Source organism: Malaclemys terrapin, chromosome 15, assembly GCF_027887155.1.
Source record: "Malaclemys terrapin pileata isolate rMalTer1 chromosome 15, rMalTer1.hap1, whole genome shotgun sequence".
Classification (NCBI taxonomy): Eukaryota; Metazoa; Chordata; order Testudines; family Emydidae; genus Malaclemys; species Malaclemys terrapin.
In genome coordinates, this window is record NC_071519.1 from 11,684,791 (window position 1) to 11,697,417 (window position 12,627).

General features: G+C 49.1%; 1 protein-coding gene and 1 long non-coding RNA gene across 2 annotated transcripts in view; both read left to right on the plus strand.

The window, feature by feature from the left end:
* LOC128823032 (zinc finger protein RFP-like) overlaps positions 1-12,627 on the plus strand; it is a 46,173-nt gene that overhangs the window by 31,416 nt on the left and 2,130 nt on the right. Inside the window, exon 7 of the mRNA XM_054005061.1 lies at positions 11,845-11,904. Coding sequence (XP_053861036.1) covers positions 11,845-11,904 — 60 coding nt within the window. The remainder of the gene's footprint in view (positions 1-11,844; positions 11,905-12,627) is intronic.
* On the plus strand, positions 2,049-3,023 carry LOC128823123 (uncharacterized). The gene is made up of 2 exons (XR_008441676.1): positions 2,049-2,238; positions 2,966-3,023. It is a non-coding gene; the product is annotated as an uncharacterized LOC128823123 (long non-coding RNA).

The following is a 12,627-nucleotide window of genomic DNA, read 5'->3' on the forward strand; positions in this document are numbered from 1 at the left end:
GGACTTCAGTGGCTCAGACATAGGTTAGGGGTTTGATACAGGAGTGGGTGGGTGAGATTCTGTGGCCTGCATTGTGCAGGAGGTCAGACTAGATGATCATAATGGTCCCTTCTGACCTTAAAGTCTGTGAGTCTATGAAAATATGCCAATGAGTGTGACTGTGATGTAACCTATTTGTATGAATGTCTCTTTCTTGTATCTGAAACTAGAAATATGAAATATAACTCTGAGGGCCTATTGTAATTATGCAAAGGGTGTGCCATTAATGTTGGTTTGGAATCTTGATGGTTCCCATTAACCAGGACAATTGACTGTAGATGGCTCTGTTTTTACTGGACAGAAAGGGTCTTGTTTACTATGGTGGAAATGTGAAGTAAATCCACTGACGTTCGCCTCCTTGTTCCAGATTCTGGGAGCAGAATCTAATCCAGTGTTTCTCAAATGCGGCCGCAGGTGGCTACCAGGTGCTTTTCTTGTGGCCACAACCTCCTGGGCTGTGATTGTGTGTGTGTGTGTGTGTGTGTGTGTGTGTGTGTGTGTGTGTGTTGACACCTCGATCCCTGCTGCCTCCCCCTGGTCCCCCTGCCTCCTTACCCACCTCCCCATCCAGGGCTTCATTTGTCCCCGAGCACGCCAGGGCTGAGTAAGTCTGCTGTGAAAAGTGATATTAAACAAATATACAAATATCACTTTTCACAGGAGCAGACTTACTAACTAGCAATCTTAAAAAAAAAATCAAACATGCAAAGCGCCTTATTTTTGTTTCTATTCTGTGTAGGTCCAGTAAAGAATAGAGTACATTATGCATCATGCGTCTGACGAAGTGGGTATTCACCCACCAAAGCTCATGCTCCAATACGTCTGTTAGTCTATAAGGTGCCACGGGACTCTCTGTTGCTTTTTACAGATCCAGACTAACACGGCTACCCTCTGATACCGGTACATTATTATTATTGAGTCTGCAAAAAAAAAAAAAAAACCTACACAAATAAATGACAATGATATAGACATGTATATATGTGCATATTTATTTGTTTTTCCTAAAGTTAATTAAGTATTTTAGGAAAAATTCTCAGAGCGGCCACCAAAAAGTATGTTGGGAGAACCCCATAACCCATGAAACGGAGAGAGAGACACTTTGTTCTACAGAGATAGACCTTTTAAGGATTTGGACTGGCTCTAACGCCTAGCCATGGGACAGACGCAGGATGCAGAGAAAAACTAACATTACAGACGGATGGATAAATGAAGAGAGACATCCCAGCTGGCCTTGGCCTGCCATCGCCTGAGGGAAGCTATCGCATGGCCCTGTTGTTTGTACAGCACCAAACACGTGGTCATAAACATTATACTATTTTTTAAAATAAATTAAAAGGGGTGAAAGTGTATTTCCCGTGGATGACGGGGAAGGCAGCCCAGAACAGCTGCAGTGAGGCCCTGTGCAGGCGTGGGAATCCTACGGAAACGGAGCAGTAACTCTGTGATGCATCAGAAACACACGTGAAAAGTGCCAGTTGGCTTTATGGCAGCTTTTGCGTCTGTGCAAAATATTTCCCTGACTCCAGGGCCCCTTGGCACCTCAGTCTCTCGCTGCAGACGGAGAAGAGCGGCGGTGGGCCGGCGTTAAGGTTGCCAGTTTTGGTTGGAGGTTGACTCGCACGACGTCCTCTTTCACGAAAGAGGAATCGTTCAGTCCTGGAGGGCTGGCCACCCTTGCAGGCGTGGGGGCCGGGGCGGCGGTGAGTGGAGGGTGCTGCTGGGATGGACCCAAGCCAGGACCCCAAAGCCACCCACCCAGGCCCTATTTTGGAGACCACAGCAGGTGGCTCCTCACCCCAAAATTTTGACCCCCCCTCTGCCCCTCCTCCTCCTGGGGATCCCCCCAGTGCTTCCCCCTTTCTGCCCCCCAGCTCCTGCCCCCCGCCCCGGAGCCTGCCCCCTGCCCCCCTCTGCCCCCTGTTTTACCCCCTCGGGACACGCTCTGGCCCCTGCACAACTCCCCCCCCCCCCCGCGGGGAATTGCAGGGAGCTGGGGGGGAGGGGGGGGATCAGCTGCTGTTACTGAGGCTGCTCCGTGGCAGCTGATGGGGCGGAGAGAAGCTGTTTTCTCCACGGTCATCGCCCCTGCGAGCATCCAGCCCAGCCCGGCCCCGCAGCACCCGGCCGGGAGGGGAGCGGGGACCGCACTGCACCCCCCGGGCCTGGGGGGGACCCCCGGGAGCTGCCGGAGGAGCAGAGGTGAGGCTGGGGGGAGGGGCAGATTTGGTGGGGAGCTGGGGAAGGGGCAGATGTGGCAGGGGATTGCTGGGGGCTGGCGGAGGGGTTGGGGGAGGGGCAGATGGGGGGCTGGGGGAGGAGGATTGGGGGAGGGGTTGGGGGAGGGGCAGATGGGGGGGGCAGGGAAAGGGCCAGATGTGGAGGGGGATTGGGGGAGGGATTGGGGGAGGGGCAGATGGGCTGGGGGAGGGGGATTGGTGGGGGGGCTGGGGGGCAGATGTGGGGGGGATTGGTGGGGGGCTGGGGGAGGGGCAGATGGGGGCTGGGGGAGGGGTTGGGGGAGGGGCAGATGGGGGATTGGTGGGGGGGGGTTGGGGGAGGGGCAGCTGTGGGGGGATTGGTGGGGGGGTGGCGTGACTCTCCCAGGGGCTCCCGGCTCTCAGCAAACAGCAGGAGTCGGTGCCAGGAAGGTGAAGCGTCCGGTGGGTGCTGCAGACGGGGGCTGTCGCCGAGCTCAGGAAAGCCGGATTTACCCTGCGCAGGGTCATTTATTTCACAAAGGGGTTCCTAAACTATTGGGCCCTTTTAAAAGTGCAGTCGTAGAAGTAGTCAAACGGCTGAGTTTGCCAGCAGCAAAGGGATCAGGAGGGAAAAGGGGGTGTGGGAAGCACCAGGAGACTCTGAAACCATTCTGGGAAGAGAACCAAAGTTCTGTCTGTCTGGTTTGCCGGCTGTCTCCGGCTCACAGAACTCACCCGTGGTTCCCATAGATGAGGCTGCCCAGAAGTGTACGAGGTGGGGCGAGGTGTAAGTCTGGATTTGAAATACAGTGTCATTTCACCTGCCACTGTGGTAACTGCATCATTCAGCCTTCGTTGTACGGGAGAGGCGATAAAAGTCAATGTTTTGGCAGTGTGGTGAGCAAGACAAAACATGAAGAAGTGGGTTTTTTTACCCACGAAAGCTTATGCCCAAATAAATCTGTTCGTCCTTAAGGTGCCACCGGACTCCTCGTTGTTTTTGTGGATACAGACTAACACGGCTACCCCCTGATACTTATCTGAGGAGCTGAATCCTTTTCAAAACCAGCTCCCGCTGGTGAAATACGGGGAACTGGTTACAGCACAGAAGCTGTTAAAGGATCAGTGAGGTTTACCTCACGAGAGCTGCAAGCCAGACGATGTGGGAGCGTTGCCTTCAGACTGGAGAAGGGGGAGTTACAAGGCTGTTATTTACACAGTACATGAAAAGATGGGAGTTGCCCTCCACTCGGTGAGGCAATTCCCATCTTTTCATGTACTGTGTGTATCTACCTGCTACTGTATTTTCCACTCTATGCATCTGATGAAGTGGGTTCTAGCCCACGAAAGCTTATGCCCAAATACATTTGTTAGTCTCTAGGGTGCCACAAGGACTCCTTGTTGCTTTTGCTGATACAGACTAATACGGCTACCACTCTGAAACGCTGTTATTGTTACTGATTTGTATCACCGTATTTATTATTATTTCCATCTCGGCAGCCACTTCAGACCCCAGATGATCTCTGACCTCAAAAGTGAGGGACAGATATCACAGGTGATAGCCTAATGGGGGGGAGGAGAAAGCAGTGATTTTTCCAAAGTCACCCAGCAGGTCAGGGGAAGAGCCAGGCCTAGAACCCAGGTCTGTTTGCAGCCTGGGGCACTGACCACTAGGCCATGCCGCTGCCCCAGCAGTGATGAAGTATGGGAGGAAGAGACTCCTTGATAAAGATCCCAGGCACAAATACCACTAGGATTAGACCTGGTTGCAACAAAACTAGCCTCTGGTTGGTGCTGACCTGTTTGAGCTGTTTTCTTGTGCACAGTGGCCAAGGATCAGCGAAAGTGGTTCTGTTCGTCCCACCGTGCAGCCTTTTGAGACCTCCCAGAATCCACTGCTTCCAGGAGCTTTACGTAGGAATAGGAACTCTAAGGGCATTGGACAGCACCAGGGCAAACCCCACCCATGCTTAACACAAATCAGCACATCTACTACACACCCCTCTCAACATGAAACCTCCCAAAGCATCTCTGTTCCTACAGGAAAAAAATTCAGGCCCATCTGAAGACTCTGAGGGAAGAGAGAAAAACAGCTCCTGGGATTTAAAGTGACTGCAGAGGGGACAAGTCAGGAGTGTCTGGTAGGTGCCTGTTATTGACCCATGGAGATTTGTTTGTAGGCAGATTCCTCGGTGGCCTTGGTGAATGTCGGCTGTGTGTGTTTCTCCATCATCATAGATTTTCTGTGTTAGATTCATGGGCAGAAGCTAAGGTTTCATTTCAGGGAATGAGTTCATTTCTAGCCCTTGTGGCTTTCGCTGTATTTGTGTCATTTCTTGCACGGTTGGATCATTTGATTCTGTTTTTCCCCCCTCTGGCATCTCTGTCGGTGTAATGCTGAGTCCAGCGACTCTGGATCTCCCTTCCCAGAGGCCACTGGTAACACAACATCCTAACCACGTCCGACATGGAAACATCCCTTGTCAGAGCTATTGGGGCTAAAAGGCAAAGGTGGGAGAGGATCCTCTCCCAAGAACCACAGGGTAGAGTTGAGTGTCAAAAATCTCAGGGTTTGCAAAGGAGTTCTCCCTCCTACACACGCTGTAACTCCCTGAAAAAAAACCCTGGCTGCCTTCATGATCCCAACCAGCTCTTTTCCTATTGTTTTACAGAAACAGATAGAAAAGGAGGGACAGAAAATTGTCTGAATTTCAGTTCTTGGAGGAATAAGAGTGACCCCTGCCGGAAAAGCTGGACAAGGCGATTGGGGATATTTTTGTTCCGTATCTTCACAAACTCCGTGAGTTGATCAGTGAGATAGAAGGAAGTATCTGCGGGGAGCAGGGGCCGTTATAGCAGGGACATAGGAGAGACGAGAGAGAACATGAGGGGAAATCACATCAGCATCTTAGTTGTCTGTACAAGAAGTATGGGGAATAAGCAGAACTAGAAATGCTGGTAAATAAACACAACTATGACATAGTTGGCCTCACAGAGACCTGGTGCGATAATACACGTGACTGGAATATTGGTATAGAAGGGTACAGCTTGCTCAGGAAGGACAGGCTGGGAAAAAAGGGAGGAGGTTTTGCCTTATATATCCAAGACGTATACGCTTGGACTGAGGTTGAGATGGAAATAGGAGACAGACCTGTGAAAGTTTCTGGCTAAAGATAAAAGGGGTAAAAAACAAGGGTGATGTCATGGTAGTGGTTTACTGTAGACCACCAAACCAGGAAGAAGAGGTGGATGAGGCTTTTTTAAAACAACTAACAAAATCATCCAAAGCACAGGACTTGGTGGTGATGGGGGACTTCAGCTACCCAGACAACTGTTGGGAAAAAAACACAAGAGGGCACAGATTATCCAATAAGTTCTTGGAATGCATTGGCACAAAAAAAAATATTTCAGAATGTGGAGACAGCTACCAGGGGAGAGGCTGTTCTAGATTTAATTTTGACAAATAGGGAGGAGCTGGTTGAGAATTTGCAAGTGGAAGGCAGCTTGGGTGGAAGTGATCATGAAATGGTGGAGTTCATGATTCTAAAGAATGGTAGGAGGGGAAAAAAGAACAATAAAGACAATGGATTTCAAGAAGGCAGACTTTAGAAAACTCCGCAAGTTGGTAGGGAAGATCCTATTGGAAGCAAGTCTAAGGGGGAAAACAATTCAAGAGAGTTGGCAGTTTTTCAAAGAGACATTATTAAGGGCACAAGAGCAAACTATTGCACTGAGTAGGAAAGATAGGAAGTATGTCAAGAGACCACCATGGCTTAACCAGGAGATCTGCAATGGTCAAACTCAAAAAAAACGAGTCCTACAAAAAGTGGAAATAGGTCAAATTAGAAAGGATGAATATAAACTTAACACAAGTATGTAGGGACAATATTAGAAAGGCCAAGGCGCAAAACAAGATTAAACTAGCTAGAGACATAAAGGGTAACAAGAAAACATTCTGCAAATACATTAGAAACAAGAGGAAGACCAAGGACAAGAAGGGCCCATTACTCAGTGAGAGAGAAAAAACAATAACAGAAAATGTGGAAATGGCAGAAGTGCTACATGACTTTTTTTTTTTCCAGTTTTTACCAAAAAGATTCGTAGCGATTGAGTGACTAAAATGGGGAAAGAACAAATTAAAAATGACTTAGACAAGTTAGATGTCTTCAAGTCACCAGGGCCCAATGAAATACATCCTACAATACGCAATGAGCTGACTGAGGAGGTATCTGAGCCCAAGTCATGGAAGACGGGAGAGATTCCAGAGGACTGGAAAAGGGCAAATCTAGTGCTGATCTGTAGGGGAACTAAGGACAACTCAGGGAATTGCAGAGCAGTCAGCTTAATGTCTTTATCTGACTCCATTTCGAGGCCTAAGATTCCCCGAGTGGCGAAGTACAAGTATCCATAAGGGGGAAAACATGTCTTCTCTCTTCCTGGGCTTCTTAATGCAGGCCTCTCAGTGACCGTTGCTCACATTCCCTACCATGTGTGGCGGGGTGGGTGCCCCGTCCAGTGCAGGGTGAGTTCACCCTGTCCCTCAAGCCATCCTATACCTCGAGGTGCAGAGGTCTAAGGATTAAAATCAACAGGGTAACCCTGGTATGCAGGGGAGTGAGGCCTAGTGGCCAGAGTCAATGGGATTGACTTTAGTAAGGCTTTTAAAACTGTCTCGCATGACCTTCTCCTAAACAAACTAGTGAAATATAACCTAGATGGAGCTACTATAAGGTGGGTGTATAACTGGTTGGAAAATCATTCCCAGAAAGTAGTTATCAGTGGTTCACAGTCATGCTGGAAGGGCATAACAAGTAGGGTCCCATAGAGATCAGTTCTGGGTCCAGTTCTGTTCTATATCTTCATCAATGATTTAGATGATGGCATAGAGAGTACACTTATAAAGTTTGCTGATGATACCAAACTGGGAGGGGTTGCAAGTTCTTTGGAGGATAGGATTAAAATTCAAAATGATCTGGACAAACTGGAGAAATGGTCTGAAGTAAATAGGATGAAATTCAATAGACAAATGCAAAGTACTTCACTTAGTAAGGAACAGTGAGTTGCACACATACAAAATGGGAAATGACTGCCTAGGGAGGAGTACTGTGGAAAGGGATCTGGGGGTCATAGTGGATCATGAACTAAATACGAGTCAACAGAGTTACACTGTTGCAAAAAATAGCAAATATCATTCTGGGATGTATTAGCAGGAGTGTTGTGAGCAAGACACGAGAAGTAATTCTTCCGCTCTACTCCACGCTGATTAGGCCTCAGTGGAGTATTGTGTCCAGTTCTGGGCACAACATTTCAGGAAAGATGTGGAGAAATTGGAGAGAGTCCAGAGAAGATCATAAAAAATGATTAAAGGTCTAGAAAACATGACTTATGAGGGAAGATTGAAAAAACTGGGTTTGTTTAGTCTGGAGAAGAGAAGATTGAGAGGGGACATGATCACAGTTTTCAAGGACGTAAAAGGTTGTTACAAGGAGGAGGGAGAAGAATTGTTCTCCTTAACCTCTGAGGATAGGACAAGAAGCAATGGGCTTAAATTGCAGCAAGGAAGGTTTAGGCTGGACATTAAGAAAAACTTCCTAACTGTCAGGGTGGTTAAACACTGGAATAAATTGCCTAGGGCGGTTGTGGAATCTCCATCCTTGGGGATTTTTAAGAGCAGGCTGGACAAACACCTGTCAGGGATAGTCTAGATAATACTTAGTCCTGCCTTGAATGCAGGGGACTGGCCTAGATGACCTCTCGAGGTCTCTTCCAGTCCTACGATTCTATATTTGCATTATCCCTTCCTTGGAATATAAAATGTGTGTCAGGTAGTGCTGAAATTCTCTCTCTCTACTCTAGGATGTTGGATCTACCCTGAGCAGATACATGGCTCTCCCTCACGCCCCCTCACACTTCACAATGCTGGGAAAGAGCTTGGAGAGGATGTTAGCACCGCATCTCCCCGGGGCTCTACAGCCAAATATGTGGGGGAGGTCACATTATTGATACAAATCCTGAAGTTCTCACCCTTTTATGGAAGACTCTGGAATTATCCAATCAGTGGATAGATCGACCGAAAGTATTTCCTGGAGATATTACATCCCTGCGGTCTTTAGTGGGCAGATTTTTACAACACTTAACATGGGAACCTCCTGTCCCTGAGAGCCTGGAGGTGAAGGAGTGAATTGGCCATGGAGGTCCTGCACCACTACAGGCTGGGTACTGAGTGGCTAGGCAGCAGTTCTGCAGAAAAGGACCTAGGGGTTACAGTGGATGAGAAGCTGGATATGAGTCGACAGTGTGCCCTTGTTGCCAAGAAGGCCAACGGCATATTGGGCTGCATTAGTAGGAGCATTGCCAGCAGATCGAGGGAAGTGATTATTCCCCTCTATTCGGCACTGGTGAGGCCACATCTGGAGTACTGTGTCCAGTTTTGGGCCCCACACTACAAGAAGAATGTGGAAAAATTGGAGATAGTCCAGCGGAGGGCAACAAAAATGATTAGGGGACTGGAACACATGAGTTATGAGGAGAGGCTGAGGGAACTGGGCTTGTTTACTCTGCAGAAGAGAAGAGTGGGGGGGATTTGATAGCAGCCTTCAACAACCTGAAGGGGGTTCTGAAGAGGATGTAGCGTGGCTGTTCTCAGTGGTAGCAGATGACAGAACAAGGAGTAATGTTCTCAAGTTGCAGTGGGGGAGGTCTAGGCTGGATATTAGGAAAAAGTTTTTCACTAGGAGGGTGGTGAAGCACTGGAATGGGTTACTTAGGGAGGTGGTGGAATCTCCTTCCTTAGAGGTTTTTAAGGCCCGGCTTGACAAAGCCCTGGCCGGGATGATTTAGTTGGTGTTGGTCCTGCTTTGAGCAGGGGGTTGGACTAGATACCTCCTGAGGTCCCTTCCAACCCTAATCATCTATGATATATTCTATGACCCATTTCCCCTTTTATCCCCAGAGCGGGTCTCTCCAGGCCAGAGTTGAAGACTATGAATCGGATCTCTGGGGGAAGGTTGCTCTGCTGTGAAGCTGGGACGAGTAGAGGAATTCTAACTCCAGGCCCATTACAGCAGCGACTCACTGGCAAGAACTTATAATGAGTCACTAAATGAAATATAACCATGTGAAATTGTTCCTGTACAGGCGGGAGACGGGGAAGTTCCAGCAGCCAGTGGAGATTTCTCCTGAACTGGAAGTGAGACACAGTGATTTCTCCCAGAAAACTAATGCTCTCATGGAGATTCTGAGGAAATTCAAAGGTACCTAGAAGGGATCTAGGAGGGGAAATTGGGATAAACCTGTGAGACAGTGGTAGGAGAATGGGTCTGGCCAGTTGGTTCATAGTTAGATGATGCATCTATTTAATTGTTGGGTGAGAATGCCACACGCTTGGGGACCAAGTATCAATGCGTAGCCGTGTTAGTCTGTATCCACAAAAACAACCAGGAGTCCTGTGGCACCTTAAAGACTAACAGATTTATTTGGGCATAAGCTTGGGGACCAAAACACTCAGGTTTATGAATTCAAACCTTTATGTGTACCACAAGCATGCCTTGCCATTACAATTACTATTAAAATAAGAAATGACAAAGAAATACTGGCCAGTTACCATCTCCTGGGGCATCGGCGGATTTCTCCTACGACGCTCTGACTACCCCTTACAATGTCCGACATTATACAAATTATATATGTATTAGTTCTTTTCCAATCACCTTTGAGTGTTATGAATATTAAATAACTTATGTAACTCATATAAAACACATACACCAACTTTTTAAGGCCAAGGGTTTTGCTGTCCAAGATAGTTTCATGTTGTTGTTCTCTTTTCTGATTGGTTGATTACCATTGATTATGCATAGGTCACTTTGACCCTTTTCTGTACCTGGGGGTTGTTTGACCTTGCTAACTGCTCCTGGGCAGGACATTTTGGGGATCTGTTGTCTGTCAGCACATTGTGCGGTCGAAACATCTCTTTGTGCCACATAGCGATTTATAAAAAGCAACGGAGGGTCCTGTGGCACCTTTTCTGTTAGTCTTAAAGGTGCCACAGGACCCTCTGTTGCTTTTTACAGATTCAGACTAACACGGCTACCCCTCTGTTACATAGCAATCTATGAGCACATCACTTAAGAACAAGGTCACTTAAAACAACAATTCCTTATGTCAAGCAAACTCCGCACTGGGCCAAAGCCAAGCAAGTCGGCATAATCACACAGTCTCGGTCCGTCCAAACTTGAGCAGAAGAAATGACCCACATACCAATTCCCAATGCTTGATGTAATAAACAGTGGAAAGCAGAGAACGATGTAGCCGGGGCCCAGGGACCAAGCTGTCTCGCATCAATTCATGACTTACCAAAGCTCGCAACATTCAGGCCCAAATTGAGCAAAATGGCCTAATTTTGGCCACCGGTGTTTCTTTCCCAACTTGAGAACTCCAGAGCTGTTTAGCATACACAGCTGCAGGTGGAGTCAGTGGGAACTACAGGTGCCCAACCCCTCTGAGAACCAGACCGCAGGGGCTTAAAGGTTGGCACCCAAAATTAAAGGCCACATGTTCAATCTGGATCCAGTCCATCGCTCTGATCCAGTCGTGTGTCGCAGGCGGGGTGGAAGAGGAAGGGGGGTGGACCACGGTTAGAGGGAGGTGAGCAGCGACAAGCTGGGACTCTGGTACTCTGCACGCTGGCCAAGACACACGGGGACCCCCTAATAGGGATGTAACTCTGGCTGGCTTCTTCTTAGCCCGTGCCAAGCTCTGCACCAGGCCCTGCAGCCACTGAAGAGCGGAGTCACAAATGGGCTCCCCTCTCTCTTGTAGCCGATACAGGCCCAGTGAGCCAACCTTCCCCCTGCCTCAGTTTCCCCCATGGATAAAATGATTCTATTATTGTTCATATTTCTGCCTATGATGGACAAGGGCCCCCTTGTGCCGTTCTCTGTAGAGACGCTGAGTAAACAGACCCAACAGCTCACAATTAGAGCCATGGATTTCGCAAGCTCTGAACATCCTGTTAGTGTCAAAGGGACCTGAGTGGGTAAAGTTCCTGTTATGATAAAAATCTTTGCGTCATCTGGGTCTAGTTTATGACAAAAGGCAGCAAATGAATGAAACAAACCAGCTGGAGTCTGAAGGGGCGGATGAAGGAAAAGTAACTCTCTCTCGCAGATTGTATGTCCTACGATGGTTGTGAGGCTTCATGGCTTTGATTGCATGGCTGGGAGATGCCTGAATGGTCCCTCAATGGCTATTAGCCAGGATGGGCAGGGATGGTGGCCCTCGCCTCTGTTTGCCAGGAGCGGGGAAATGAGCCACAGGGGATGATGAATCACTTGATCATTACCTGTACTGTTCATTCCCTCTGGGGCACCTGGCATTGGCCACTGTCGGAAGACAGGATACTGGGCTAGATGGACCTTTGGTCTGACCCAGTATGGCCGTTCTTATGAGAGGGAAGAGAAGGTTTCAGATTAATTTATATTAAATACCTGAGTGTGTGTCTGTGTCTGTTTCTCTGTCGTGATTAACACATAGCTCTATGAGTTCAGAGTGGGAATGCTGTTATAAATAGGAACGCCTGAAATCCCCTCTCGTTTCTCCTTTCCCCCTCCAGCCACTCTGCCGCCTAAACTGGAGACAAAAAGAGGGGAACCCCTAGGAGCACACAGACAGGGTGAGTTTGCCGGTGGAGATTGTCTTTCAACCATGAGAAAACTCCAGCGAAAATGTCTTCGTGGGAGGGTAGCTGAAGTTACCAACCAAACCGACGCCGACCATCGCACCCAGCCCGGCATAGAAACACAATGAGGGGATCCCCACGCTGAAGTCACACAGGCAGTCCTGACGCCAGCCTGAACAGAAACGCTCTTCCCTGCCCAGCACCCGAGCAGAGCTCCATCACCGGCCCTCGCCTTTACCCCATGGCTCGTCTCCGACATCCGGCCTTTCCCCCGCGCAGGGCTGGGCTCTGCCGCTGGAGCTGCTCACGGCTCCATGGATTGGGGGGATGCTGTCCCTCGGGTGCTGCTCCCCTCCCTACTCTCGGGGCTGGCAGCTGCTCCACCCAATGCCCCCACCGGGTCCTCTCTGGTCTTGGGTGGCTTTTTCCCAATGCTGCACTTCCCTCTCGGCCCCCCGGCCGGGGAGTGGAGCTTCCCACTGGGGGTTAAAGCTGGTACCTGCCCCCTCCTCACTCAAAGCTCCTGCCACCTTCCTGCTGGGAAAGCGAGAAACGGGGAACTGCAGTGACCCCTCTGCTCAGCCTCAGGGCAGAGGCAGCTCCCCGGGACCCAGGACGGTCCCGGCTAGAACAGGGCTGCTGGGGACTCTGAGAAATGGTCCCAACCTCCTTCCCCCCCACCTCCACCTGGGCTGTGCTTTGCCCAGGGGTGCCAAA